The sequence below is a fragment of the Acipenser ruthenus genome, chromosome 41, assembly GCF_902713425.1.
Source record: "Acipenser ruthenus chromosome 41, fAciRut3.2 maternal haplotype, whole genome shotgun sequence".
NCBI classification, from domain to species: Eukaryota; Metazoa; Chordata; class Actinopteri; order Acipenseriformes; family Acipenseridae; genus Acipenser; species Acipenser ruthenus.
Window position 1 is genome coordinate 187634 of NC_081229.1, and position 27997 is coordinate 215630.

Sequence of the window (27997 nt, forward strand, 5' to 3'; positions counted from 1 at the left end):
TTTCTTTCTCTTGTTTTTTATTGTAGCAAAAGTGTCACAGCTTTTTAAATAAGTTTACAGACACCAAGGACAAGAATAAGAACTGTACTTGTTTTAAACAGAAGAGCTCTGTATTTGTCACACACAGTCTTCCAACATCATCTCAGGGGCTGCTGCAAAAAATAAAATAAATCACATGCGACTTAACGAGGGAGGTAGCCACCAAACAAAGTCACTCCATGTAATGAAAAGATGAACCCACAATATTAACGTACTTGAACTCTTTATATAGAACCCGTTGTGGTTGAAATATTTCAAATGCTTTGCGATTGACATTGTGTGAGATCTACACTCTGCAGCATTAGGAGGGTAGTTAATAGGTTCCAGTGGGAATGCGCCTTGTATTTTCTTTTGAAAACACTCTTCTTTAGTAACAGACCATTTCATACAGTAAGGCTTGTTAATTACTGCATCCAAGCAGCTGCAGATCTAAATAAAGTCGACTAATAACAAGCATCCTGCTGGTGATTTCTGATCATAATCTATTTCCAGAATGCGTAGTTAACCCATGTGTAGTTCAAAAGCGTGTCATTTTCAAATAAAAAATGAAATATTTATTGAAGTATTGAGCCAAGGGCTTGTCCAACTTGGTGCCATATATTGACAACCTATATATAAAAAAGGTACTAGTCTTCTATATATTAAAAAACAAGGAACATTTTGCTGAATGAAACATTAAACCTGGCAGTCATCACCTCAAATCTTTCAGGTGTGCCAGAAATCTCCACCACTCACCAGAGAGAAAAATCTCTTGCAATCCAGGAGGAGTCGACTGGCCCGTTGGAATTCATCCCTTCATCCGAAGGATCTCCGTTCAGGTTGCCACAAGCACCGCAGAGTTTGCCAGAGTACCAAGATGACGCTATTTTCACCGTCACATCCCCAGTGGAGCTGAACCCGATCTCTACCTCCGAGCCCTGTCTTACCACCACACCATTACTAGCGTCAAGGCCGGCCGAAATCCCAACGGCAACATCCACTGGAAGGGTAACCGAGCGTCCATTGACCTGCAAGAAAAGGGACAAACTCTCCCATACAGGCAGGCAATGGGAAAACACCTCCCCCCCCCCACACACACACACAACATTGCCTTTATCCAAACTTTGCATCATAACTAATCTTACCCCACCCCCACCTTCTTGCACTATTAAAAGGCCTTACCCAAACATTTTCTGTTTGCACCGTAATCAGAGTCTGGCCCAAGAAGATGTGCAGAGCAGTGGCTCTTGGCGTTAGGGTGCCGTTGCACAGCCCACTGTAGACCACGATCCTGATCCACTTCTCAGAAACCTGTTCACAAAGGGAGACAAGCTCATACGAAGCTCCAGTCCCGAGCACCCCGGACATCCCGTCGAAGGAGAGCAGCCGAGAGCCCTGGATCAGCTGGCAGACGCTTTCCTTCCCAAAGCATCCTCGCACTCCGCTTCTGACCAGGCAGGATTCCTCTGCCCCGCAAGCCACGCTCTCACAGACCAGACCTCCCGCCGGGTGGCACCAGCAACTCTCGCTGCAGTCCCTGCTGTACAGCTTTTCAGTAAACTGAAAGACAAAATCAAAAGAGAGACACAAAGCAGAGCCTTGAGGGAAGATGCATGATAAAAATCGACAGGGTTATACTGCAGAAAGCAGTTATATAAAAACAGGCTGAACTTCGGTATACAGGTTAGAGGTGAAATCGGGTGTCACGTGCATTAGGTTGCAATACCACCCCACCCCCCACTCCCAAAACACACACAGTTACACAGATAAAAAGTACACTCATTAGTCCCTTTCCACCCTTGATTGGATGCAGCCTGCACATTCTGCTCTAGGGTTGGACCTGTACAATAGCGGTCACCTTCATTTGTAAGCTGTTTAAGTTCACTTTCAAAACAGTGATTCAGCCTTACTAAATAACAGGTATCTTCGTGCCAGTTCAATTCCATTGAGGCAATATCTTCAGTAGAACATGACCACATTGCAGAAAGTGAAGAGCTGCAATATTCATTGCTACCACTAAGTCAGGTTGAGCGTGGGAATCCAATGCACAGTTAAACTGGATTTAACCCGACTAGTGAATAATGCAAGAAGGGCTCCGGATGTCCATTACCTTAATGTATCTGCCGTCATACACACAGCCACAGCTGCTCATGGGCACACATCTGTCACCATCGAAGACATAGCCATCGTCACACCGACACCCTTCCAAGCACTTCCCCTCGCAGGGGAACGGGCTGGTGATCCCAGCACAAGTGTTTCCACAACTGTCTGCACACACATCGAAGTGGCTGTTCTGCTTGCAAGGAAGTGCTACAAAATACAATCCAGGTGGGTAAAGTTAAAAATCGCACAGATCAGACCTGTTACTGGCTGCCCATCTCAATGACAGGCATACAAGAAACCACTCTTTTTTTTCTTTAATATACAAGTCATTTTCATTCACTTCAAAATGTGACACACATCTATTTAAACTCCATTAGCCAGTTGAAAACTAAATATAAAAGCAGCCCAATGGGTGGCCCTTGCACTAGACAGACCTTCATCTGGCTGTGTTCTGCTGACAAGACACTTAAGCCTCCTTTTCTGCAAATACTTACTGCAAAAATCAGCACGTCTCCAAGGCTTAATGCTTCCACCCTCCACCTGACAGGCGGTCGCATAGGCTTCCACAGATCGGCAGAGAGCCTCCTGGCTGCCAGCTGTGTCACACTGGGCTTTGACACAGAGCTGGAAATACGGTCTGGGGTCCACTAGGGACTGGCAGGTGCTGAAGGGTCCGCTTGCCGAGGTGATCAGTCCACAGCTGCTGCTGTATAGGGTTTTTCGGGCTGGATCACAGAAGGGACACTTCAGACCACAGCCGTCCTCACAGAGCTCTCCATCGCGAGCCACTGTCCAGCCGGCTGCAAAGCCTGGGAGGTTTGAGGCCAGGGCACCACTGGGAAGCAGCAGGTCGTCCACGACTCTGCCATTGAAGTTCCCGCAGAGGCCAGACACGCGACCTCTGTAGCTCCCAGGAACGGAGAGTTGAAGGTAATGAGAGGAACTGGAAAAGAGCTTGAGTCCAAAGTCTGTCTGGAGCACGATGCTTCCTCCTTCCTGGTAGGCCCAGATCAGACTTCTGTTTAGCTTTAGGGGAAGATTGAAATCTTCTCCGTTGACCTAGAAAAAACACAATTTCAAACCCCAATTTAACATCCAAGAATTTCTCCATCAACATCAAAAGGGTGCAGTAAGTCAGAACATTCGTTTCTAATATTTAAAACTGGAATAAAAGCTATGCAGATGAAAAAAGTATTTGATAATCAATAAACTGTTTCAATTTGTTTCAAACTCAGGTCAGATTTGCTTAAGTCCACCAGAACCAAAACACATTCCTAAATTGTAAATCTAATAGGGTTAAAAAAAATGTACACAGATTCAAATATAAAAATCTAAAACACTTTGGGTTATATGTAGTAACAATGTTCCTCATAGGTTTTTTATAACAATTACATTTTCTGCTTGTTTTTCACCCCATCAGGAAGTAGCTGTCAAAACTATTACCACATGGTGGTAAACAAAAAAAAAAAATAAAGTCCAATTCCAGGTGCTGCACTGCCATCTGCTGTTCACTTTACAAAGTAGGGAAAAAATAAAAGCAAGGTTTTAGGAGCCTGCTAAACCCAACAAGAGCAGGAATGACAAACTGGAAGAAAACAAGAAACTTAAAGAAGGTTTGAATCTGCCCATTGCAAACAGCATGTTTAAATCATGAAGATCAAAACATGCCAACATTAATTAGCAGGTCCCACACTGTATATTCCTGATTGCCAAAGGCACAGTGAAACAGTAGCAGGTTTTAAAGACTCACCTTCACCTGCCACTGCACGGCTTGCTCGACTGTGATGTTGAACCCATGCACAAGCAAGACCGCCATCCTCGTCAGGGCAACCTTGCCGCCGTCTGTCTTGGTCTGCAAAAGCACGGTGAAGTTCACTAAACCCTGCCCCTGGGATTTAGCCAGTATGTAGGTGCAGGCTCCATGGTGGGTGAACTGGTGCCCATCGAAGGTGACAAAACCTGTGCCTCCAACTGCCAAGCATTTGCCTTGATCAATGGGGAGGCACTTCCGGACACCGGACTTCACGCCACACAGTTCCTGGGGGCCGCAGCTGAACTGGTTACACTGGACAGAAGCATCTTCGCAAAAGCACTGCAGCCTGCACTGCTCGTCTGGGTAGAAGATGCCCTTGCTGTAGTATTGGTCTTTATACACGCACCCGCAATCCGAGGGAGGGACGCACTTGTCTCCACTGAGGACAAATCCACTATCACACTGGCAGCCTTCTTTACATCCTTCATTGCATCCAACAGGGGTGGAAAGGCCAGAACAGGTGGCAGGACAGCTGGTTCCACACAGATTGTAGTGGCTGTTCAGAGGGCAAACAGCATCTTGGGAAGGAACAGAAGATTACTGTAAGCAGACATGCTGTACTGTAAAAACCCGAGTATGCATCAAAATCAAACACTAATTCTTGGATATAATGCAAAAGCTCAACTTAATTACTTGGACATCTTGCAGTCGATTGCAAGAAAGCCATTGGTGAGCGGGGGGCAGTGGGGACACACTGTCTAGCTCATTGCTCACTATGGAAAAGAATGCATGCAAACACCATCTATCCAGGAACCATTTTCACCATCATATGTGGCTTATAGTATGTATCAAAAATGTCCAGGTGCATTTCAGCTGGAAATTACCCTTTACTTGAGGGTATAAAATAAAGTCTGTAACCAACATTCAATGCAATTCCTAGGGACGCACCAATATTGGAATCCAAGAGGATTCATAAAATCAGATGGGATTATTAAGTTTATATCAGATGGGATTATATTAAGTTTATATCTGAATTGTGTTCATTTATCTAGGATTTAGAATTTATATACATTTACTTAACTCAATGCGTTAAATGGAACATGCTTTAGACCCACACTTACCACAGAAGGTATCACTCCTCCACTGGTACACAGTCGCACCAGATGCTTGGCAGGCAGCAGTGTAGGCAGCGAGGGAATTGCAGATGGCAGAGAAGTGGCCTCCGTAAGCACAGGAGTCGGAGACACAGTTACGCAGGTAGGGCTCTGGGTCAACCGCAGCGTGGCAATGAGCGAAGGGGCCGACTGCATTGAGCAAGATGCCGCAGTACTGATCCATCTCGAACCGTTGCTCCTGCTCTGTGGTGCAGTTTTTGGGTCCAGGGCTGCAGACTGATTCGCAGACCGATGTCGTTTCATTCTGCCAGCTTGTCCCAAACTCCTGCGGGTTCAGCGCCAGCTCTCCATTGCGGGTCAGAAGGTCGTCGCTGGTGTCATCGTTGGCATTGCCACAGAGGCCACAGACTGCACCGTTGTAAGTGCTGGGCAGCGAGACGGTGATGGCACTGTTCCAGTCAAACACCACCTTCAACCCAAAGTCTGTCTCCACCACCACAGACCAACCACTTTGATAGATGATTATTTGGTCAGTGTTGAAATAGTAGGGCAGAGCTGCATGCAAGCCATTTACCTGGAAAACCAAAGCAATGCAAGGGTTGGGCATACTTGAACCCTACGCAGCAGATGAGTCTCAGAAGATACAGCAGTTGGAAAAGCAACTAGAACTCTAAATACAATTAACATTTGTAATTTTTAAAAACTACAGAAAAAAAAAAACACACCTTACCTGAACTCTGCAAGGAAAAGCTTTCTTGATGATGAGAACAGTTCCATAGACTTTAATGTTGATATCTTTGCTGTAGAAGAGCCTGTTCCCACAGTTGCCGTCAAACACCTGGATTTCAAAAGGGTCGAGCGCTTGTCCCTCCGAGCAAACGCCGACAAGCTGGTAGGAGCAAGAGCCCTGGAAGTCGTAGAGGAAGCCGTCGAAAGTGCTATAGTGAGACCTGCCCAGGGCGGTGCACTTGAAGCTGCTGAATGGGTGGCAGTCCAAGACCCCTTCGAGGAGCATGCATCTCTGGTCTGAAGCACATTCCTCGTTTTTACACTGGATCGTTTTCGTCCCAGAGTCGCAGATGCAATGCTGCCGACAACGGCTGGAGGTCCAGAAGCTCTCCCCCGGCTTGTAATACCGGCCGTCACTGACGCAGCCACAGTCTTCCGGCTTGACACACCCCTCCACACTCAACATGTAGCCCGGATCACAGAAGCAGCCTTGCACACACACGCTGATGCACGTCATAATCCCCTGGGGCATACCACAGGAAAGAGGACAAGCGCTGCCACAGTATTCATAGTGGCTGTTGTCCGGGCAGGAAAGAGCTGGAGGAAGGCAAATCTGAAAACGTTAACAAAACTGCTCCAGAAATAAGTCAAATAGAGATAACAGAATGCAGCCCATTCAGAGCAGAGTAATTATAAGCAGTCAACCGCAAACCCACTGTGACAAAGCTGAAACTAAATAAGCGATGTTTCAAATGAACCATCTGCTGCTGCAAATTCAGATGCAATATCTACCAAATTGTAGGTTTAAGAAAAAAAAAAACACTTACGACAACCACACATGTCCCTCCATTCCATGACAGTGGCCCCAGCTCGCCCGCAGAGGACAGCATACGCCTCCAGAGCCTGGCAGAGAACCTGCCTGGTGCCGCCATGCTGGCAGACATCGTTGACGCAGCCTGTGAAGAACGGGTCAGGGTCGACCAGACGATGACACTGTCCGAACGGCCCCCCGTCCTGCTGGTTCAGAATCCCACAGTACACCTGGCTCTTGTAGAGGGACGTCTCCTCTGGTGTGCAGGGTTTGTATTGCTCTTGGCAGGAGGAACAGCACCCCTCGTCTCCATCGTTCACCTTCCACCTCGTGGCCCATTCCTGGACGGTGGCTGCCTGGGTTCCATTCTGGAGCGTCCGGTCATCATCAGGAACGCCGTTGAAGTTGCCGCAGAGGCCGTCTGTTTTATTCTGGTAGCTGCCAGGCAGGTTGATGATAAGGTTGGAGTTCCAGTCATAGGAGACCCGCAGGCCGAAATCCGTTTCCAGTATCGCCTCAACGCCTCTCTGGTACACCCGCAGCTGTCCGTTTGCGAGCGTCACAGGCAAATTGGCTATTTGATTGTTGACCTGCAAAACGTGGGACAACTGATTAAGCCAATTGCATACTTCATGAGTGAACGGGGGTGGGGGTTGGGGCAAGGCTGACCCTACAACAGGAGCAGAATTTCTGTGCATATGGAGAATCTCATATAGGGAAGGGGGGGGGATTTAAAACTTTTGCAGATTGATAGTTTGTGTTTTTGCCTGATTCCAGACAAGCATGTCAAGGGATGATGTACGCATCTTTTTAAAATGACTACATTCATTATTCTACAAGTGCAAAGACCAACCTCAATCCAAGTATATGCACCCCACACATTTACCAGTTCACGCTCTCCGTAGAGAGTGTATTGTAGCACTCACCCGGACTGTGCTGTGCTCCTGCTTGTGAATGCACACCTTGAAGCCATGCACAGAGATGTGCACCACCCTCTTCAAGGACACCTCTGCGTTTCCTCGGTTCTCGTTCTTCTCCTCGATGGAGAAGGGAACCAGCCCATAGCTGCTCCCGTTGCTCATGGCAAGGACGTACGTGCAGGTGCCCTGGAAGTCATAGTTATACCCATCAAAGGTGCGGTAATGGGTGTCCCCCCAGGCCCAGCAGTTAACGGTGGACAGAGGAACACAGACCCCCACTCCATTCTGCAGTCTGCAGGTCTCCATCGGGCCACAAGTTATTTTGCACAGATCTACAGGAACACAGATCTATAGGTTACAGTTTGACATTAGGGAAATCCACATTTAAATTTCCATTAACTGCTTTCATTATAGTTAAAGAAAAAAAACACAACCAGAATTGCAGACAAAACAAACTGCACTTTTGTAATCCTTCAAAAAACAAACCAAAACAAAATCAATAAATAAGGCAACAAAAAATATTTATTTTAGTATTAAGAACCTAAGGTCTTTGGTGTCATGTTCATGTCTACTGGAGATGAGCCTTCATTTAGAGAACAGCTTGGTAGGGTATGATATTGCACAGTTCATCAACGCATTCTTGTTTAGGTTCATGTGAAAAGCAGTACTGGAAGGTTTACAGTGTAGTAAAAGCTCTGGTTATTGCTCGTTGGCACAACTGGGGAAAAAAGCAAGTGTGTTGCTTCTGGGGTTGACAAGTTACTGCACATCAACGCAGCGGCAGAGCCTGTGAATTGTAGCCACCATGCGATACGTGAAATCAGCTGAACACCGTCACCTGGATCAAGACAAGTCAGAACACCGTTCTGGACGCCACACGTCTGGTCAGGAGAGCAGCGGAAATCCCTGCAGTTTGGTCCTGGCGGAGCGCAAGTACAGCTCTTTGTGCAGTAATCCATCAACATTACCTCTCCGCGCTATGAGTGAAGACACGGGAAACAATTAGTCATGTAAACTTCCAGACCGCACAAGCACATTAGTAAGATTTAAAAAGTACAGTAATCCCTGACAAAAAAAAGGAAATATTGAAAAGCTGAATTAGTGAAGGACCCTGATAGATGTACAGTACTTGTATCTGTCACTACAGGGATGGGAACAAAACTCCCACTGCATAGCAGTTTAATCTGTTCTGGTTTCAATATGTTGATGACACACCTGAGCTTGTTACCTACAATATACACTGTGGCTAAATGAAGCTCATAACATCTGAAAAAGGTAAAACCGCTATGCAAAATGAATCTCCTTTCCATCCCTGTACTGTCAACTTGGCCTAACTGAATAACACAACCTGTGCGAGTTATCAAAAGCTTAAAGGTCGAGGGAGTCCTGTATATTGGTCTCTGCAGTACAGTGTGGTCTGTGGGGACCCGTATACATCAACAGCACTCATGCAGTACCCTGTATCTTCTTCCATTCTCAAAGCAGCTGCACTCCTCTGCTGCAACACAGACATGGCCGTCAAAGATGTAGCCCACGTCACACTCGCAGCCCTCCGAGCATTTCCCAGAGCAATCCAGGACGTCAGAAACTTCATAACAGGTAGATAAACAAGAGTCTGCACAAAGAGCATAATGGCTGAAAGGGGGGCACTGTAGTGCTGGAGAGGAGGAGAGAAAACAAAAAACAAACACACTGATTCGGGCATAATGGCATACAGTTCCTCCGATACACTGCAGACATTAAACAAATATATATCAATCTAACAATTTAACACGGACTGGAGACCACAGCAGCTCACCTAGCGAGGGGCACGGTCACATGCAATGTGGCTAGGGCCCCAACAGGGAGCGCTGTATTAGCCATTGCTCTGGAGAGAGTTCACCCAACAGCGCTTGGGTATCTCAAGAAAAATCAGGTAGTACAATCCAATTTTTTATTTATTTTTTTTTTTAAATATTGAAGTGAGGGAGGCCTCGATGCTTACGACAGAAAGACTCGTTCCTCCAGGGTTGGATTTGCACCCCTGCCTCCTGGCAGGCGGCTGTGTAAGCCTGTAAGCTGTGACACAGCTGCTTGACGTCTCCAGAAGACAGACACAGGTCGTACACGCAGTCATTGAAGTAACTATGGGGCTTCACTTTGGAGATGCAGGAACCAAAAGGGCCACTTGGAGCAGTGATCATCCCGCAGTAGATCTTGGATTTGAAGACTGCCGTCCATGTCGTGTCACAGCGAGGGCAGTCGTTCCCACAGCCATCTTCGCAGTCAGCGCCCGGCACAAACACCTTCCAGGAAGAAACCAGTGCCCGGACATCTGTAGTCTGGCTGCCATCTACAAGCTGGAAATCATCCCTCGGGTTTCCATTGTAGTTGCCACAAAGACCGCACATCTGGCCCATGTAGGTTTGAGGCACCGTCACAGACATTTGGTAATGCAGATCATAGGTGACTTTTATACCCGTGCTTGATTTAATCACCACATTGACCCCTTTGCGGTAAACTCTGATATCGCCGAGAACAAAAGGGAGGTTCTCCAGCACTCCATTGACCTAAAAGCAAAAACAGTTAAAACCAGATTTCCTCCACAGTTCATTAAAAACATTATTGTCATCAAATCTACTAAATAAGAAATATCTGCAAAATAGCACCAACTTCATTTAATATTAGCTGCAGTGTACATGCACAATGGGCAAGCAGCATCAGGACCAGAGGAAGTGGAAGTATAAAGACAGTATAGACCACCTATGAAATTTTACCTTGACTTTTCCGCTCAGCCCTTGCGTCAAGGTAAAGTTGCTCCCATAGATCCCCAGCTCCACCAGCTTTGTAACAGACACTGTCCCTCTGTCCCACTTCTCATTCTGCACGTGCACAGAGAAAGGCTCCACACTACCCATGGCTCCCCATTTAGGGCAGCTCACAGCCAGCGTGTAGGTGCAGGTGCCCTGGAAGTCAAAGGCACGCCCGTCAAAGGAGCGGTAGTGCGAGTCCCCGGAGGCAGAGCACGTGCCGGAAACCGTCACCGGGATACACTTGCGCACTCCATTTTCTACTCTGCATTCTTTACCTTTGGCACAAGAGTAGGGGCGACACTCGACCTGGCCAGTTGACCTACAAGTGCACTGCTGCTGGCACAGCTTGTCTGGGAAAAATATCTCCCAAGCTTGGTAGTACATGTTGTTGTAGCGGCAGCCACACTCTGAAGATAAGACACAACGCGCCCCACTGAGTACGAAACCAGACACACACCGGCAGTCTTCCATGCAGGGAGCACCAAGAGGGACTTGAGATTCAACACAGGTAAGGGGGAAGGCAGCTGTGCACAACTCATAGGTGGTGTTGGCAGGGCAGGGCATATCTGTGGGGAGAAGCAGAAAATGATTAAAAAACACACACCAAACAACAAAACCCCACACACACAGGTTCAGGTGAGAAGTGGATCCTGGTGAAAATCTACTGGCTATGATACTGTAGGGGGCTTGACCCCAGGTAAGGCAAGGACATCTACTCTCAACACAGGGTTCACTAGCTAGTGACAGAACCATCATACTTTTTAGGCACTGCTAATTAGGCTTCATAAATACTAGCACCTTGGAAATCTGTGCTTCAGGAAGACTCTTACCACAGAAGCCCTTGGATCTCCAGGAGTAGATGTTGGCCCCCACTTCCTGACACCTAGCCACATAGCTAGCGATAGACTGACACAGGATAGACTGGAGACCTTTGTAGATACAGACATCATAGACGCAATTCTCAAAGAACCTCTTTGGATCCACAACACCAAGGCAGTCTCTGAAAGGCCCTCTGGGGTCTGTGATCCTTCCACAGAAGCCACTCCCTGCATAAGCCCATTTCTCTTTATCACTGCACTCTGAGCAGGAACCCTGACAGCCGTCAACACAGCCAGGAACGTCGCCAGTCTTCCAGCTCCCTCCAAATGCATCTGGGTTGAGAGCCATCTGGCCGTTCTTTCCAATCAGGTCATCAGCAGGATCACCATTGTAGTTCCCACAAAGGCCACAGATGGAGCCAGAGTATGCATCAGGCACAGTGACAGTGACACGGCTATTCCAGTCGAAGGTCAACGAGAGACCGAAATCAGTTCGTACAACTGCAGTCATCCCAATCTTGTATATTTTCACATTGCCATTACTCAAGGAATAAGGAAGGTTGGTCAAGATGCCATCCACCTGTATGGGAAAACCAGACATATCCATGCATCAGTATTGGTACTGGAAAATTCATCAGCAAGTTAAAGAAACGGTTGAAACCAACCCACCTGAACCTTGCCGCTGTAGCCTTTGGTGATCTCAATGGTCATGTCATACACCTTCACCCGTACCATCTTGGAGTAAGACACCACTGTGCTTCCCCGGTTGTCGTTCTGCACATGCACCTCAAATGGAGTCAAACTGGGATTGTAGGAACACAGCGCCACCAGCTGGTAAATGCAGGTGCCCTGGAAGTCATACCAGCGTCCATCGAAGGTGGTGTAGTGAGGGTCTCCCTCAGCTGAACAGGTTTTGAATGAACTCTTAAGGGAAGGATAACAGCCCCACACCCCATCAACAAGCCTGCACTCCTCAGAGGGTTTGCATGAAGCTTGTATGCACGTCACCCGGCTTGTGTAGAGATCACAGGTACACTGCTGTGTGCAGCTCTCGTCAGCCCAGAACTTCTCACTGGGCGGGTAATAGTATCCCTGGTAGGTGCAGCCGCATCGCTGGGCAGGAACACACAGATTGCCGCTCCTCAAATACCCAACGTTGCACTGGCAGGTCTCCACACAAGGCAGCTGGCACCTGGCTGAGGCTTCAGGGTCACTGCATGTTGCTGGGCAGGCAGATCCACAAGACTCATAGTGACTGTTCTCCAGGCAGTTCATGGCTAAGAGGAGAGCAAAAGATCTTTAGGGTTAATGTTATGGCTGATTTCAAGGGCCAAAGTCAAACTGACTGAAGAAAGCAAAGCATGCAATGTTAACATATGAACAATGAAATCATAACCAACATCTGCTGCAAAAAAAATAATAATTTATTTACAGTATAGTGACGGGGTGAAGAAAGTGAAATTGGAATACAATTAAACAAATCTAGTGGGTGCAGATCGATTATATTCCAGATAATATAGAATTGGTTTTCTAGAATGTCAGTCTATATGCATTGAAAACAGATATCACTTCAAAATGGTAAATTTACAAAAACTGTTAATTGCACTTGTTTAAATACCAGTTACACTGTCCCATTAAACCAAACCCTGTGCAGTACTAAACATTCTGAAGACCCTGCATATTCAGGAAACATTTAGTATGAGGTCAAACTAAGGAAACTCATCAGCAATGTTCCTGCACCAAGGAAGCACATCAGAAAGTGGTCACAACTATCTAAACCTAGTCAAAAAGAAAATACAGCAATCACTCTCATGTACTTACGACACTGTGTAATCCCTCTCCAGTCGTACACTTTGATCCCAGCTCCCTGGCAGGTATCGGCGTACGTCTTCAGAGCCCGGCAAAAGAGGGTTTGGTCTCCTTGGTAGACACACAGGTCGAAGGCACAGTTAAGCACATAAGCCTCAGGGTCGACCCAGGAATGGCAGTCTCTGAATGGCCCATCTTGCTTCACAAGCAGACCACAGTAGCTCACAGTCCCATATGCCCTGGACAGATCCTCGCTACACTGCGGACACTGGTCATTACAGTCGTCAACACAAAAGGGACCGTCGTCCCTCTTCGCCTTCCAGCTCCTGCCCATCTCAGTTCCACTTGATACTGCTGTGCCATCTGGGGTCACAAAGTCATCAGCGGGGTTGTCGTTGTAGTTGCCGCAGAGCCCACAAACTTGGCCCGAGAATTTACTGGCCAAATTGATCACCAAGTGGTGATTCCAGTTGTACTTCACGGCAAGGCCGAAGTCCGCTTCCACAACAGCGAAAGACCCGCTGTAGTAGATCTTTATTTTACCGTCCTGGAGCGTGAGAGGCAGGTAATGCTTTACACCATTTACCTAAAAAATTAAAATAAAAAAAAGAGAGAGAGAGAAGTGGGAAATAATGGGAGGATGTGGGCTGCATGCGAATTTCAAATGCATAATTTAACTTCTGTACATTGTAAAACTGTTCATGCACAAAACCTAGAAATACCTAAAAAGTTGTTGGTGTTATTAGTCAAGCTTCCCACTAGTTTGCACTGTTTACATGCAAAATGGATTCCCATAGAAATCGTAACACACGCTAGGTATGCTACTTGGAGCTCTTACTGTATATCCCTTTAAGCAGTCGTGGCATGAACTTATAGGTCAATCCACACATGCTTTGGCTTACTATAACAAGCCATGGGGAACACAACGAGGCAATAGTTTCACTTGATTATGGAGCATCAACACTGCTGCTGAATTAATGAGCCAATGCCAGAACCACGTTTGGGTCGTCATTCCCCCCTGCCCTGCATTTAATACAAATATCAACAAGTGTGGATATACCCCCAAGCCACGTGACTTCACGGCAGCCTTAATAGTGCTTTGTTTCTTTTTAAACCCTTAAGTGGTCTTGCGAGCTTACTGCAGTAAGCTATTAGGGGACATAGTTTAGTATGCCCTGTTCAGTAGTAGTCCATATAAAAAGTGCATTGTTTATTTAGTTAGCAAGCAAGCAATCCATGGCACCCACACCATGAGATCCACTCTCAATCTCCACCTCACCCTCACAAATGCCTGCTCCTCCTTCACAATCGTGATGTTGACCCCCATAAGCGTGATGTAGACCGTTCTGACGAAAGACACCGGAGCACTCCCTCGGTTTTCATTGGCTGCCTGGATGGTGAACGAGGGGGTTGCGTCAGAGCCCCCACAGGGGGTTTGGACGAGTGTGTAGGTGCAGTTGCCTTGGAAGTCGAAATCTGTCCTATCGAAGGTGTGATAGTGGGGGTCGCCCCACGCCCAGCAGGTTCTAGAGTCCGAGACGCAGACTGCGCTGTTGTTTCTAACCTGACATCTGCTGTTGTAACCACAGCGCACAACTTGGCAGGGATCCGCAACTGCAAATATAGATCAGCGTAAGTATTCATTCAACTGTCACAAGCCAATTCTTCAATGGACTCTTCAAAAAGAATACATAAATAAATCACTAACTAGCTTTGTAGAATATCTGGTTTTAAATGAATATGCAGCCAATGCATGCATCCAAGAGATCACAGTGCACCCATAAGTCAGGTATCATATTGTAGCGATCTTGGTTAACGCAGGCAGACGTGAACCCGGGACCTCTCGCACTAAAGCATAGCACCGATACCGCTGTACAAAAGAGCCGTATATCGGGTTTGTGTGTGCGATTACATCACCTACCAGCCATGCTGCTGCCTCCCCCGTGCACGCTACAATATTATTATTATTAATTTCTTAGCAGACTGCCTTATCCAGGGTGACTTACAATTGTTACAAGATATCACGTTATTTTTACGTGGAATTACATTTTTACATACAATTTAGCCATTTATACAGTTGGGTTTTTACTGCAGCAATCTAGGTACAGTACCTTGCTCAAGGGTACAGCAGCAGTGTCCCCCACCTGGGATTGAACCCACGACCCTCCGGTCAAGAATCCACAGCCCTAACCACTACTCCACACTGCTGCTCATTTAACCCATATTAAGAGATCATTCCTCATCTGCACCCAAATAAAAAAAGGCAAATGTCACACAAAACTGATGCCTGACTTCTATGAATCCTCTATGCAGGACTTGACAAAGTTATTTTACATTTTTTAAATCATTAATAGGATCCACAAAATTATATAAAATGAGAAATGTTAGAACCTTGAGCGTGGACCAGCATGGCTATTTACATGTTAACTGAAATAATCAATTATTGAAACTCTTACTTTCTTCTGTGCACACTGCCGGGTACCCATAGGAACTTTCTGAGGCAGTGCCAACAATGTACAGCCCAAAGATGCCATCCTGTTGCCTGACACTGTGATCCCCAATGGCAATGGCCATCACTGCCCAGGAGTAGTCAGACTCTTTCACAGGACTCCAGTGAACATCTGGGGGCAGGGGTTTCTGATCGAGCGCAATCAGGATCCCGTTCGCACCATTGGCCACCATCACAGCGCTATTCTGAAAGGATGGCATTGCGGTGAAGGCGTAATTGAAGCAGTATGTGCCAGTGTCTGCTATGCCCATCATGAAGGGGGCGACGGCGGGCAGAGCCCCAGGAACGCTCCCTGTGCAGAAGTAGATCACCTGTACGCCCTTGGAGGCCGTGATGTACATGGGACTGGAGGGGTCAACCTGAAACTGGGCTACCGTACCACCCAGCACGTCCTTCAGTTGCTGGGCTGTGTTGTACTGGATGTGGATCCTGGTGGTCTGGAAAGCAACTATGTAGACCAAGTCCGAACCTGAAGGGGAAGGCAGGGGTGGTACCACATAGCTGAGCCCCCAGCTGGGGGCAGGGATGAGTTGTTGGAACCCGTAGTGACACTTTGCCACTTTGTTTTTTGGGGAGCAGGTGAATCCACACATCACACCCACAGATTTCCGTGTCCTGATTTCTGTGCCAGATAAGCTGTTGGCACCCTGCAGCTGCACGCTCTGAAACTCGGACAGTGTAATCTTCACCACGTCTCCCTTGGAGTATTTGGTGCCTTGAAAAGTGACCTGGCTGGTAATGGAGACTTCAATGGCATTCTTATACTCGTGGTTGGTGATAACGATCTGCCCGTAGGTCTCTTGCTGGGGCACTTGAGGTGTGATGGCATAGTAATGGTTGCCCCAGTACCCGACTGGGTAGAGCAGGGATGTGACACAAGCTCTTGACTTGCAGCTGACTGCCAAGACAGAGACCTCTTGATCAGCTTGCACGATGCAAGCGTTTGAGGAATAGGTGTTTCCCCGCATCTGAACCTTCCTCGGGAGTTCTACAGACATCCTCTGGCCAGCAAAGAGAGTGAACTCCTTCCTGAAAGAGGACTGGTAGACTTGCACTTTGACCAAGGTAGAGGCAGAGTAGGCGGTTATCATCACCTCCAGACGCGAGTCCAAGCTCGGGCCATTGTGCTGCAGGAAAACATTGACAAACTCTCTGCCAGCAGGACTTGCTGAGCAGATACCTGGGGTGGGGGGGTGGGGGGGTGGGGGGAGAGAGTTAAAAAAAACTTGAAGCTACATGTACTGCAGAACCATATTGATTTAGATACATTTAGGGCCTGATGTTCCTACATACATACATACATACATACATACATATTTAGATACATACATAGAGACAGAAGCTTTATATAAAGTTAAACATGTTCTGTATCATTTGTTAATTACCCTATTTGCATGATCTCACTGCAGACTTCACCCTACAAAAACCTACAGTTACATGAATTTGACTACTCAGCAGTATTTCCCAATGGCTTAAGCTTAACACTAACTGACAATACATTCTGTAAACGGGTAGAGCGACCTGACGATGAGGCTCAAATTACATCAACTCTGAATATTAAAAGATTCCTCCCCCGGCTCCCAAATTAAACAGCAATACAGGAAGTCACGGTTCAAGCCGAGACACAGTCGCACAAAAGGAATGACCAAGAACCAGCCGCCTTTAACAAAACTCAAACAGAATTGATTTTGGACAACCAACCTGCATAACTCCCAAAAAGGTAATCTCTTTTTTCATTTTTTACAGTTACTGCTCATAGCTCTGTGTGTTATTTTTTATAAAATGTTTCTGCTTTGAAATATTTTCCTATACAGTAGTTACAGGCAAAGGGTGTATACAAAATGTCTGTATCGAGTTAACTAAAATAGTCATGAGCAAATCGTGCATTACCGCCTATTGCTGCAAATAAAAACAGGACCTATTCCCAGTGACAAAACAGGGGCAAGCGTTCAAGTTTGGGTCTGCTGGGAGGGGTAAACAGATTACCACGTTCTGAAAAGCCCAGCGATTTAATATAGCTAAAGACTCACCGCCGCTCAGCACATAGAACACGCATATCAGCAATAGTTTTCGCCACATTGCTGGAAGAAAGAAAATATATAGGCTTTAGAACGTGTCACATGTAAAAGACACCGCGTTCAGATCAAATCACTCGACAGCAGCCTGCTTATCCGTGTGATCGATTTATTGAATTCAATTTAACAAAGTCGTGTGCTAAAGAACGTATACGCCTATTTCATATCTCCTTCGGTAGAAAATTTAAAACAGTGTGTGTGTGAACGACATGGAGTTCGAAAAACTGCCCTGGGATAACTTTGAGAGAAAAAATGCATGCATTATTTAAAAAGATATTAAACTGAACATGGTGCAGTTATGCACACAGTGACTGAAGGGGGGTATTGTACATATTAAAAAATATATATTATACATAGATCAGCGGCCCTCCAGCATGTGTAATAAGGCAACTGTTGCGCGACACCTTCAACGGGTTCATTAAGGTTGGTTTTGTTATTGAAGGTATATTGGATCAAGGCAGTGGAGCGATCCTATAGTACAGGCAGTCTTTGTGCGCTATCAAACCTGTTTCAACTTGCGCAGCGTGCGTGCCCAGGCCTGCGCAATTTTCAACACAAGCTGTAGAACTACTTTGTAGAGTTTCGCAAGCACTCGTGCGTGTGTGTGTGTTTATTTAACAGCAAACATTATTCCCATCGCCGTTCATACTAACACTTGCAAAGTTCTTACCTGAAAGCTGTCTTAACAAGCCTGCCGCGACTGGTCCCTATTTATCAAGTTCGGGGTTGGCTCCTTCTAATTAGTATCGTAAACTCGTCGCACCTGTGTGGCTGGAGGTGTTAATGGTCCGAGATTTAATTGTTGACTTGCCTGGCTTTAACTGTAACTGGTCGTGTGCTCAGAAGGCTAAACTAGTGAACATATTACTTATTATTATTATTGTCGTAGTAGTTTTCATATGGAGACTCTGTACACCTCAGTGTCCCTGTAAGTACGGTAGATGTTTCTATGTGTTTCTCCGTGCCAGGTAGTCTCGTCTGTGAATGAATGCGCTACATTTTTTACAATGTGTTCTTTAATTAGGGAAGCGCGCAGGAGGCACAAATGCATTACCTGTTTATTTTTTCACACTTGATTCATAGTCTATAACATGGATTTCTGGAAGAAAGAATCAAAAACAACTTGGGAATGAATTGAGGCGTGCGTGCAAGGCGGGCAGCCAGTTGTATTGAGCGATTGAATAAGATAATAGAGAATTAGTCAGAAAGGAGGGTCTAGACAAATAAAAAAATTATTCCAATAGCATATTAATCTGAGCTGCATGACAGCTCTGCAAACACGTCTCCTAAAGAACTGAAGCGCTGATATGCGTGCTGTTAGGTACTGAAACACGGAGGCGTTTAACACAGAAACTCTGAAGGTACGGCTCTTTCATCCACAAAGCAAAGCGTTTAAACCAGGGGTGGCCAAAGCGATCCCTTCCACGCCTGTTCTGAATTGTTTAATTGAACCAATTAAATGTCCATCCACACCCTGAAGTAGTTCATTATCTCATTGTACCTGTTAAACCTGCAGTGGAGTGGAGCGGCCCTCCACCACTGCGATTGGACACGCCTGCTTTAAATATATTGGCTTGCTTCTAGTTTAGCACGGAACCCAAGAAGATTATATATTTTAATCTGCTTAACATTAACACCAAAAAAAGTAAAACCCGTGCGCACACAATGACCAGTGATAAGGTTTCTCATACTAATGAGAACAGGGATGTTAATCTGACTGTTCTGAATGGGTGAGTCTGATTTTCATCCTTTAAAGCGATTTGCAAGTGTTTAAAAAATGTGATTTTAAAGTATCGTTTGCACTATTAAAGGGGTCGAGCAGTGGCAATCTTCCTAGTGCCAAAGACAGGCAAGCAATGGATTTAAGCATCATACAGAACGGTATCTGCAGAAACGACTGTATTTGCAGGAAATCGTTGACTGCAGTTGTGTGGAATGGAGACACCCGCGTTTGGATCAACGTGCTGTTTGAAATGTGCAGACAGACGGTTACTAAGTGGGCAGACCTTGTTATACTTGCTTGTCAAGTTCTCGTTCTTCTTTTTCACTGAAAAACAAAAACATCACAGCAAACAAAGACAGGTATTGCGATGTTAACTGTTGCAATGCATGCGTATAGGACATGGAGGGTGGTTAAATGTATTGTGTCTGTAGCCCTGAAACAGGCTGCTCTAAGTCTGGGTAATTTGAATGCTGTCATATTCGATGCTGCAGCACAGTACGCTGACCAGGCTGTGCTCGCCATCTTTAAACAACGCTTGTCTTGGGTTATTTCTCACACCTCGCAATGCTGAACAGCATACTGAAGCTGTTTCGCTCTGGCGCTCGCATTAAACCAAATGGATGCAAAGCATGATCTTAATATTAGGCAGACTGCACAAGCGTGCTTACATGAGAGGCGATACAGATGGGGAATATAAGAATGTGGTAATACTGTCTGCAAACACCCACTTTGTAGTTCCAATAGCAAATATCTGATCTCTGACTGCCAACCCTCATAAAAGTTCACCTCCGTTAAAGAGTAACAGTTTAATAAAGCATATGTGAGCATTGTGAAGAATAGTGAGGTATAGTCATAAACATGGCAAGCCAGGGTATAGTAAATGCATTGTATAACCAAAGCAAAAATACCATGATAAACTTTTATAAAGGAAAGGACCTAGCCGTGCCTTTTTTGACACTGTGTAAGCCTTTGAAAAAAAAAAAAAAACAGCCCCAATTTGTAATTGGTTTCTTTCAGGGTTAATGCAACAGAGACAAATGCTTTGCATGCCTGCCGTGACCAGAGAGCTGTCTATTAATACTGTATTGGTTACATGTAGCACCTGCAGCGTTGAACACAAGGGGGGAAAACCTAACTGAGGTGATCCACGCTTACCCAGTGGAACCACAGAGCAGAGCAGAGCAGCTGTGCTGCTTTATGTCACGGGATAGTATACACCACACAAAAAATCAACAATCCCCTTTAGAGTGAGGCAAGTCATGAAAACTTACTTCAAAGAATTCAAATCAGCAGACACCGTGTGCTGCGTTAAACAAAATCGGGTACTTTTGACTTGGACTCGCAGAAAACAAATCTAAACAAAGTCAAATTTCTCATGAAGAGGAGATGTGAAAAAGCGCTGAGGTTGCAGCGTTACAGTAATATGTCTGAGTCTGCAAGTTTAAATTCTGCTTTCATGATCGCTATCAAAGCGAGAACTCAGAGAAACATTACAATGCGGGCTCTTCTTCACTCAGTTTCTGTCTGACTATTTTTCTTCACATAGAAAAGCCAGTTGTGTGAGAAACAAAGTCCAGAGCAGGTTGGGTGGGGTTCAGGATACTCAAAGTGTGTTCTGCAATTTATTTGGTAACACTGAAGTGTCTGGCATTTACTGTGTATTTACACAGCAGTTACTTAGTGAGTACAGTGTTATCCTGCATAGTTCCAATGTATTTAAACTTGTCTTTGCTGTTTGCATCAGATGATCTCCTTTTCTTAGAACATCTTACTCTAGTCTCTTGCTTTTTAGCGGATGTGGTTTAAGAATGCGTCGGACTCAGCGTCTGTTTCCTGTACCATTTCCCCCTTGCTTATCGGCAACATAGAAGCAGTCTTTGAAAATATAACAGAGGGACTGTTTCAGTCTGTACTGTCTGGGAGAGCAGTCTGGCACTGCAAGAGCTGTTGAACCTGTTTGTTTGCATAGTAGGTTGGCAGCACGGAGCGTTCTAGAGTTCACACTGCTATTGAGCAATATAAGAGACTGTGGTGCCTTGGTGCTGTGAAAGGTAGGACATTGTATGACTTCCGTTTCCTTTTTTGTTGTATCAGCTTTTTCTTCAGGGCTTACAGGTAGCATGCAGGTGCTAGGTCACAGCGGTCACTTGTCATTGGACCTACTGTGTTTGAGTTGCTGTTCCAGAACTAGCCATGAGGTGTCCCTTGACGGTCATTCCAGTCTAGGACTTTGTTCCAGCCCAGTTTTAAATTAGTTGGGAAAACCTGGCTGGAAAAACATATGGGGACTGGAATGGTTCTATAGGGCGAGATAGGGGATCTGGGATGACATCCAAGGGGTTGATTTGATCTGGACTGTACAGCACTTTAAAAAGCGCTCATATTATAGCATTGTGCTCTAATTGCCCCATGCTTGCTGTGCCTTTGGGTAATGCAAATGAATTCTGGAGCAGAGATGAATAATGCAGGTGTGTTTGAATCTGCCTCTAGCTGAGGAGTAGCCTTAATAATGTGCAGATTAAATGATGCAGTGGTTGGTTTTGCACGGTTTGCCGTGCCCTGCTGGATTCGTAGTTCTGCGCTGTGACGTCTGTGAGTGTGTTTTCAGTGGCTCGTTGTCCTGCACGCTCAGCACAGCTCACCCTGCTGAGATGAGTTTGGATGCATTGCTCCCTGTGCGGGTTCTCAGCCGAAAGGGGAAGGAGCAACAATCTGGTTGCAATTGTTTATCTGGGGATCTGCGACTCTGTGCACTACAGCGGCTATCAACGAGGAAGCTCGCAGCATGAAGGGTCATTCCGCTTGCCAGTAATGCAGTCTGTGTGTAAACAGATATATAAATATGGGGACAATACACCGATAACCTGGCTGTGATGTCTTTAACTGCTTCTACTATTCCTTTCTGTTTAAACCTTCAATTCAAACTCTCTCTCTCTCTCTCTCTCTCTCTCTCTCTCTCTCTCTCTCTCTCTCTCTCTCTCTCTCTCTCTCTCTCTCTCTCTCTCTCTCTCTCTCTCTCTCTCTCTCTCTCTCTCTCTCTCTCTCTCTCTCTCTCTCTCTCTCTCTCTCTCTCTCTCTCTCTCTATATATATATATATATATATATATATATATATATATATAGCACAACCGCATACTGTTTGCACTGTACAGTATTAGGCTATCTAACACCTGCTACATTTCCTTTTCCTATATTATCAGAGTTTAAAAATAGAACAGTGTGTATTCTGCACAAGATGTAAAGCTGTAGTAAAAGGATTTTAGTTCCTCAGTCTCACATTGGAAGCAGGCCTGACCTAAAGCCTCTTTCACACTGGCACTCCTTCCCGGGTCCGGATCCAGGTTCTGGCTACCCGGGTCAGAATCCTGCGTAGTGTGAAACCACGTACCTGGGTCGACACGGTTTGACCCGGGTTGAGCGAGACAAAATGCATGAAGGGCGTTCGTAAGCCGACAAAAATAAAGAGGAGTGAAGTGAAGGTTTCACTTCCGCCAGAAGCGTTTCTGTTTATTCTGTTTATTCTGTTTAGCCATGTTTCTGTTGCTTGAGACACAGCACGAGACAGATTGCAGCTGGGATGAGGAAGCATTTGCTCTAATCAACATTTTTGCTGATGGTTCAATCCAGGTCCTGATCCAGGTAGAGCATGCCAATGTGAAAGGGGCTTAACACGTTGGTGCGTCATGCCTAGTCTAGTGTTTCCCACCTTGGGATGGTGTTGTTGTGTAGTGTCTACATCAGCACACAGATGGTGAAAGGTCATCAGACACCATCTGCTAACTTCATTCATCATTATTTTTGGAGCTGTATTTCCTTCATTTCATATTTTGTTTTGCATTTGCACAACAAAAAACATTCACTTCCTGTCTTGGTACGTCTGTTCTGCACATGTGACTAACATCCTGACACGTTTTGTTCTCTTATTTTCTAGTTCCTCGTCCTCTGTAATCAGACAGCTGAGTATTGCTCCTGTACCGTACTGTATGCCTGCAGCAGCTGGTGACTAAGGAGACGTCATTCCACACGTGGTAGGCTCCTCCCCCTCCATTCTGCTCAGTGAGGGCTATTGTCCAGTCTGCAGATGTTCGCTGTGGAAGCTATTTTGAAAGTTGATGGAGGGGTCTCACCATTGATAAATAGGAAGTTGACTTGTTTAAAGTCGGAGTAAGAAGTCGAGGAAATGAAGGGGTGCTGTTTTAATTAACGGGAGGAAACGGCTTTGTCTTCAATATTATATAGATGTTTTTCCTTCGTCATTAGAAGAGTTTACTGTAGTAAGCCACAGTGAGAGCATGGCAAACTGTAGATGAGCCAATTAGATATATGGTAAAAAGCAAAACTATGGTAAATGCATAATATATTTGAAATGTGCATTTATTTATTACCAGGATAGAGCCCTTGAGACATGCGTGGAAGTGTTTGAAACTGCAAATCTGACATGAGAAACTTGCATTCTGTTTTGTTTGATTATTCTGTTCATGGAATGTTTTGTAAATATCGGTGTTGATTATTTAAATATAACAGTTTGCATAATATCTCTTAGTGCATGGGATAGAAAGGGAATGGGTTCTCAAAGAGACTAGCAACGCCCCAGCTCTCCACTCCAACAAAAACAAGCTTGGAGGCAAAATGTCCTTTCTGAACACTTTTGATCAGAGCTACTGTAAAACCAGAAATATTTTCAAACCTTTTATTATGTGTTTTTTGCGTATGGGAATAAAAAGTAGGTTTTATGGGTGTGATTCGCCAAATATTTTTGGCTTTACAGTCTTCTGATTGAGGGGCACCTTTTCATTTTGTGACACACTGCCCTCTAGTGGCGGTGTCTCAGAATGCAGTCAATAAAGCACATCACCACATTTCCAGGTATACGGTAGGCACACCTTTAAGCTGTTTGTTTTTCCCATGCTGTAAAAGTCGGCTTGGCAAGTTCACAACTGGCTCGGATCCAGGGACAGATAAGACTTCTTTCTTTCTCAAGATAAGAGAGAGAACGTGCTAGTTTCACTATGGTACTCCTGTAAACAAAGTAATAAGGAAAAGAAAATTACAAAACAAAAGGGTTTTATTACTACTATGACCTAATTGTTATATCTTTCATTTCATAACAAATAATTTCTTTGAATAAATAACCCCAATCCTTCACGTCTTTCTGTGTTTCAGTATTCTACCATGCTGCGGATCCTGATCTTGTGTTTCATGCTAAAGGCTGCAGGTGGGTTTTCAGTTCTGATATGGTTTTAAGATGCTGCCCCTTTTTTTCTTCCAATAATGAGTAACTAATGTTTCTAAATCAAAGAAAAATACAATGCAACGATTAGCATGAAAAGTGTTCAAGCATATCTTACTGTCGCCACTGTGTGGACGTCTTGGCTGATCGTCCCACATACTGAACGAAATACACAACAGGGTTAAACGTTTCCAATCAGAGTCCGGCTGTAACCGTTTCTCTGACCTCTTTGTTGCAGCCTCTTTGGAAATGGAGGGTTCTTCGGGAGACTTTCCAGGTAAATAACACGGCTGTTAGTTCTGATGATCACACATCTGCTTCTTTTAGAGGCGTCCGGTAATCTGAATTTAGCACAGATTCCTTCATCAGCTTCAACTATGTGTGCTACGTCTTCCCATATGTATGTATTGATTTATTGTGTGTGTGTGTGTTTGTTTATTCACTCATATTATTTGATTTTATTTTTTCATCCAAATTATTAAAATGAAGATGATGAAGACCTTCATGGCTTTATTATTAAAGGTAAGGTTTTCATATATATTATTCCTGAAAAGTTGCCTAAAATCCGTTTTCTTTCCTCTTCTTAGCTTTGTTAACGTTCTCACGCCTCCCTCTTTTATAGTGCGGACAATATTTTGGTTGTTTTTCTTTCCACTTCCTTGAAACTTTAAGATGTTTCAATATTGCAGCTGGACTACAGCAGTAAGACTAAGGGGCTGTTTTGAAGTGGCTGCCCCTGCACCCTGGCACAAGCTGGATTGCATTGGAGTATTTAACAGCATCAGGGATTCTAGGTGGCTGCAATCCAGGATTCCCCAGTGCTGTAAATTGCTCTAATAGAATCCAGGAGGGGATTGTCCGGGTATAGCTCGATCAAACTGACCCCTTAACAATATATGTGATGTGCGAGGAAGTTGAGGGGAAACCTGTAATAATCTGATTATTATATGTATTGAAGTTGAGGGGAAACCTGTAATAATCTGATTATTATATGTATTGAAGTTGAGGGGAAACCTGTAATAATCTGATTATTATATGTATTGTTATTATTACAGATGTGTTGAAAACCCAAAGGGAGTCTTCCACAGGTGACTATCTGTACAAAAAACAAAGAGCTTCGGCAAACGAGCTCTCTGAAATGAAATACTGCTATTATGGGTTGGGGTTCGGGTTCAGGATTCAGGGTAGGGGTTCGGGGTTAGGGTGCAGGGTAGGGGTTCATGTTCAGGATTCAGGGTTGGGGTTCAGGGTAGGGGTTCGGGGTTCGGGGTTCAGGTTCAGGATTCAGGGTTGGGGTTCAGGGTAGGGGTTCGGGGTTCAGATTCAGGGTTGGGGTTCAGGGCAGGGGTTCGGGTTCAGGATTCAGGGTAGAGGTTCGGGGTTCAGGATTCAGGGTAGGGGTTCGGGGTTCAGGATTCAGGGTAGGGGTTCAGGGGTTAGGGTTAGGAATCTGTAGCCAAGCCCGTTTTCTGGAATGGTCTCGTCGTCTTTCAGTTCCCTGCTAAGCTGACACTTGGTTGTTTTTTCAGAGGCCCAAACGAGCCCCAGTTCTTGGATCATCCCTGTTGCAGTCACTGCAGGGCTGGCGGTCTTTACTGTCCTTGTTATAGGTACAGCCTGTTTTCCTTATTTCTTTGCTATGTGGAAGAGGCACGACTAACACAGGAGGTGTGAATGGACATGGAGAGCTCACCAGCCAACGCATTACAGCCACGTTTTCCTAGAATTTAATGTACTGCCATTTTGAACGTTGTTTTGTGCGTGTTCTGTATGATATTAGTGTTTATGCTTGGAGAGTTATGTCCCAAGATCCTACAGTGTTTTACACCAGACTTGCTGCAGTATTTTAAACACTCAATTAGGAGCAGCTTTGATAACAAGTTCAATACCAAGTAACACCCTCCTCCTCCTCCTCCTGTTTTTTCTTTTTAAATTCAGCAGGAGTTTTGATCAGGAAGCGCAGCCGCTCACAACAGCAAGGGTAAGCACATGTGCTCTATCGTCACGGACGGATTGAGTGGCGGAGTTACTGAACTGGGATGTTTGGGACGTTTGGATGTTTGTTTTCTGGTGCTTTTATGTGTTTTGGTAACATTGCGTTCTTCAAGTATTTAAAGAGCGATGAGCAATATTTTTTTTTCTCCCACATCAGTTCAGAATAATAACAGTAAAGTCAAAAGACATGAAGAGGAATAAGTCCATTGTAACAGAGACTACATCGGTACAGCAAGGAGAAGCTGAACTGCTGCTCTCAGATACTCCTTGCTCCTTTTATGCCATTTAAATGTCTCTATGTCTGGCACATGCATTTGCTCTCACCCTAGTTGCTAAGTCTCTGTCTCTGACACTCTCTCTCTGTCTCCACTTGAAAGCACTGACCTGTCTTCCATCCGCAGGGTCTACACAGTACCTGTGGAGCAATCCAAAAAAGAAGCAGTGTGATTGCAGCAGTGGACAGGAGGCCCAATCTACTGGTGTGGGTGCAAACGCTGCATGCGTTTCGGGGCAAAGTGCCAGTCTTGGAAGCTGTCTTCAAATTACCTGCTTTTAACACAAGCGCCCCCTCACTGACAATATACTGGTGCAGGGGCAACGCTATTGCAATTACTCCATTTCAAGAAAAAAGTTTTAAATATATCTATATATATATATATGAAATGTGTTGTGAGATTTGATGCTGTTTATGTACGGTGTACCTCGATTATTTCATGATTCAGTAACTGTTGATTTTGGTTTTACCCCATGTTGAGGGTAAAAGGCACACACTGCTGTATTTGCACCCTTGATTGAGTCACTGTATTGTGTATGTTGTGTCAGATTGGAAGAGCAGCACTGTATTCATTTGCTTTTGATAAAACGCGGTGCAGGGCTCACATCTTCATCGAAATGCATTGCTGGAGATGGGCTTTTATTTCTTGGCTTCAGCCGTAGGGCGGTGGGGGGGCTCTGTTCAAAGACCAGGTGGAGGGGATGTGCAATCAGCTTTGCTCTGTCCTTGAGGTGTCCAATTAGATATTTATACTAGAAAGTACTAGCGTTGAAATGTCTTTGTACGAGATGGAAAATACGCCTCATTAAAAATGAGCTATACTGTTTCATTATTCGTATGCAATTCTATATTGTTAATTAAAAGCAGATTTTTACGCACTCTGTGGATATCCGCTTGTATCATACAGCACCCAATCCGATGCTCTGTATGTATTTAGTGATGCGAGTAACTTGCCTCATTCTCTTTTGACATGTAGCACTATTAAAGTCACCTTGTATTTGAATGGGATTTTTGCATTGTGCCACCTGGTGGCTACTTTAGTGTACTTCACTAAGATGACTTTATGACTGTAGCAGATTACTGTGCCTTTTGAAAGGTCTGTTTATTAATAATCACCAATTACTGTAATACTTGTTTAACTCAGATTTACAATGTCCGTGGTGTGGTTTGTATGCTATATACTGGAAGTGCTTCTGCTGCACTTAGTTTTTTTAGTTGTACTAAGAAACTGGTTTTCCATCAGCAAGAAATCTCTAACGTGTTTTTTTAATTGTTAAATAAAATAATAAGACAACAATATTTTCCCATGTAATTTATAATGT

The 27997-nt window shown here is 45.0% G+C and overlaps 2 protein-coding genes across 9 annotated transcripts; one reads left to right on the forward strand and one right to left on the reverse strand.

Moving 5' to 3' along the window:
• Positions 1-18146, reverse strand: LOC117433851 (IgGFc-binding protein-like). The gene is made up of 21 exons (XM_059011134.1): positions 18123-18146; positions 17408-17458; positions 15325-16557; positions 14148-14482; positions 12881-13454; positions 11729-12336; positions 11072-11639; positions 10206-10807; positions 9434-9998; positions 8907-9106; positions 8288-8426; positions 7456-7781; positions 6546-7119; positions 5720-6315; positions 4996-5563; positions 3872-4452; positions 2616-3180; positions 2129-2328; positions 1201-1578; positions 775-1046; positions 1-152 (listed from the first exon to the last, which is right to left on the reverse strand). Exons 2-21 carry the CDS (start codon positions 17454-17456, stop codon positions 143-145), a joined length of 8943 nt encoding a protein of 2980 aa, XP_058867117.1. The 5' UTR covers positions 17457-17458; positions 18123-18146; the 3' UTR covers positions 1-142.
• On the forward strand, positions 16908-27972 carry LOC117433771 (uncharacterized). Of its 8 annotated transcripts, none has more exons than XM_034056181.3 (9): positions 16918-17097; positions 23108-23204; positions 24340-24391; positions 24645-24683; positions 24896-24928; positions 25462-25494; positions 25936-26016; positions 26348-26387; positions 26803-27972. In XM_034056181.3, exons 3-9 carry the CDS (start codon positions 24349-24351, stop codon positions 26846-26848), a joined length of 315 nt encoding a protein of 104 aa, XP_033912072.1. In that variant the 5' UTR covers positions 16918-17097; positions 23108-23204; positions 24340-24348; the 3' UTR covers positions 26849-27972. The 8 variants fall into 8 exon arrangements, with proteins under 8 accessions (XP_033912076.1, XP_033912072.1, XP_033912075.1 ...); XM_034056178.3 differs by having other exon boundaries at positions 16940-17097; positions 26345-26387; XM_059011258.1 differs by lacking the exon at positions 16918-17097 and adding an exon at positions 18354-18380 and having other exon boundaries at positions 26345-26387.
• Positions 27973-27997: the final 25 nt, after the last annotated feature.

Excerpts from the sequence above, each read along its gene's own strand:
- LOC117433771 (XM_034056180.3), top strand. The coding sequence starts at position 24,349 with ATGCTGCGGATCCTGATCTTGTGTTTCATGCTAAAGGCTGCAG. Across the intron at positions 24,392-24,644 it reads TTTCATGCTAAAGGCTGCAG|CCTCTTTGGAAATGGAGGGT; the intron begins GTGGGTTTTCAG and ends TCTTTGTTGCAG. Across the intron at positions 24,929-25,461 it reads TCATGGCTTTATTATTAAAG|ATGTGTTGAAAACCCAAAGG; the intron begins GTAAGGTTTTCA and ends TTATTATTACAG.
- LOC117433851 (XM_059011134.1), bottom strand. The coding sequence starts at position 17,456 with ATGTGGCGAAAACTATTGCTGATATGCGTGTTCTATGTGCTGAGCGGC. Across the intron at positions 10,808-11,071 it reads GAGATCCAAGGGCTTCTGTG|ATATGCCCTGCCCTGCCAAC; the intron begins GTAAGAGTCTTC and ends TTCTCCCCACAG. Across the intron at positions 7,120-7,455 it reads AGGAGCACAGCACAGTCCGG|GTCAACAATCAAATAGCCAA; the intron begins GTGAGTGCTACA and ends CACGTTTTGCAG.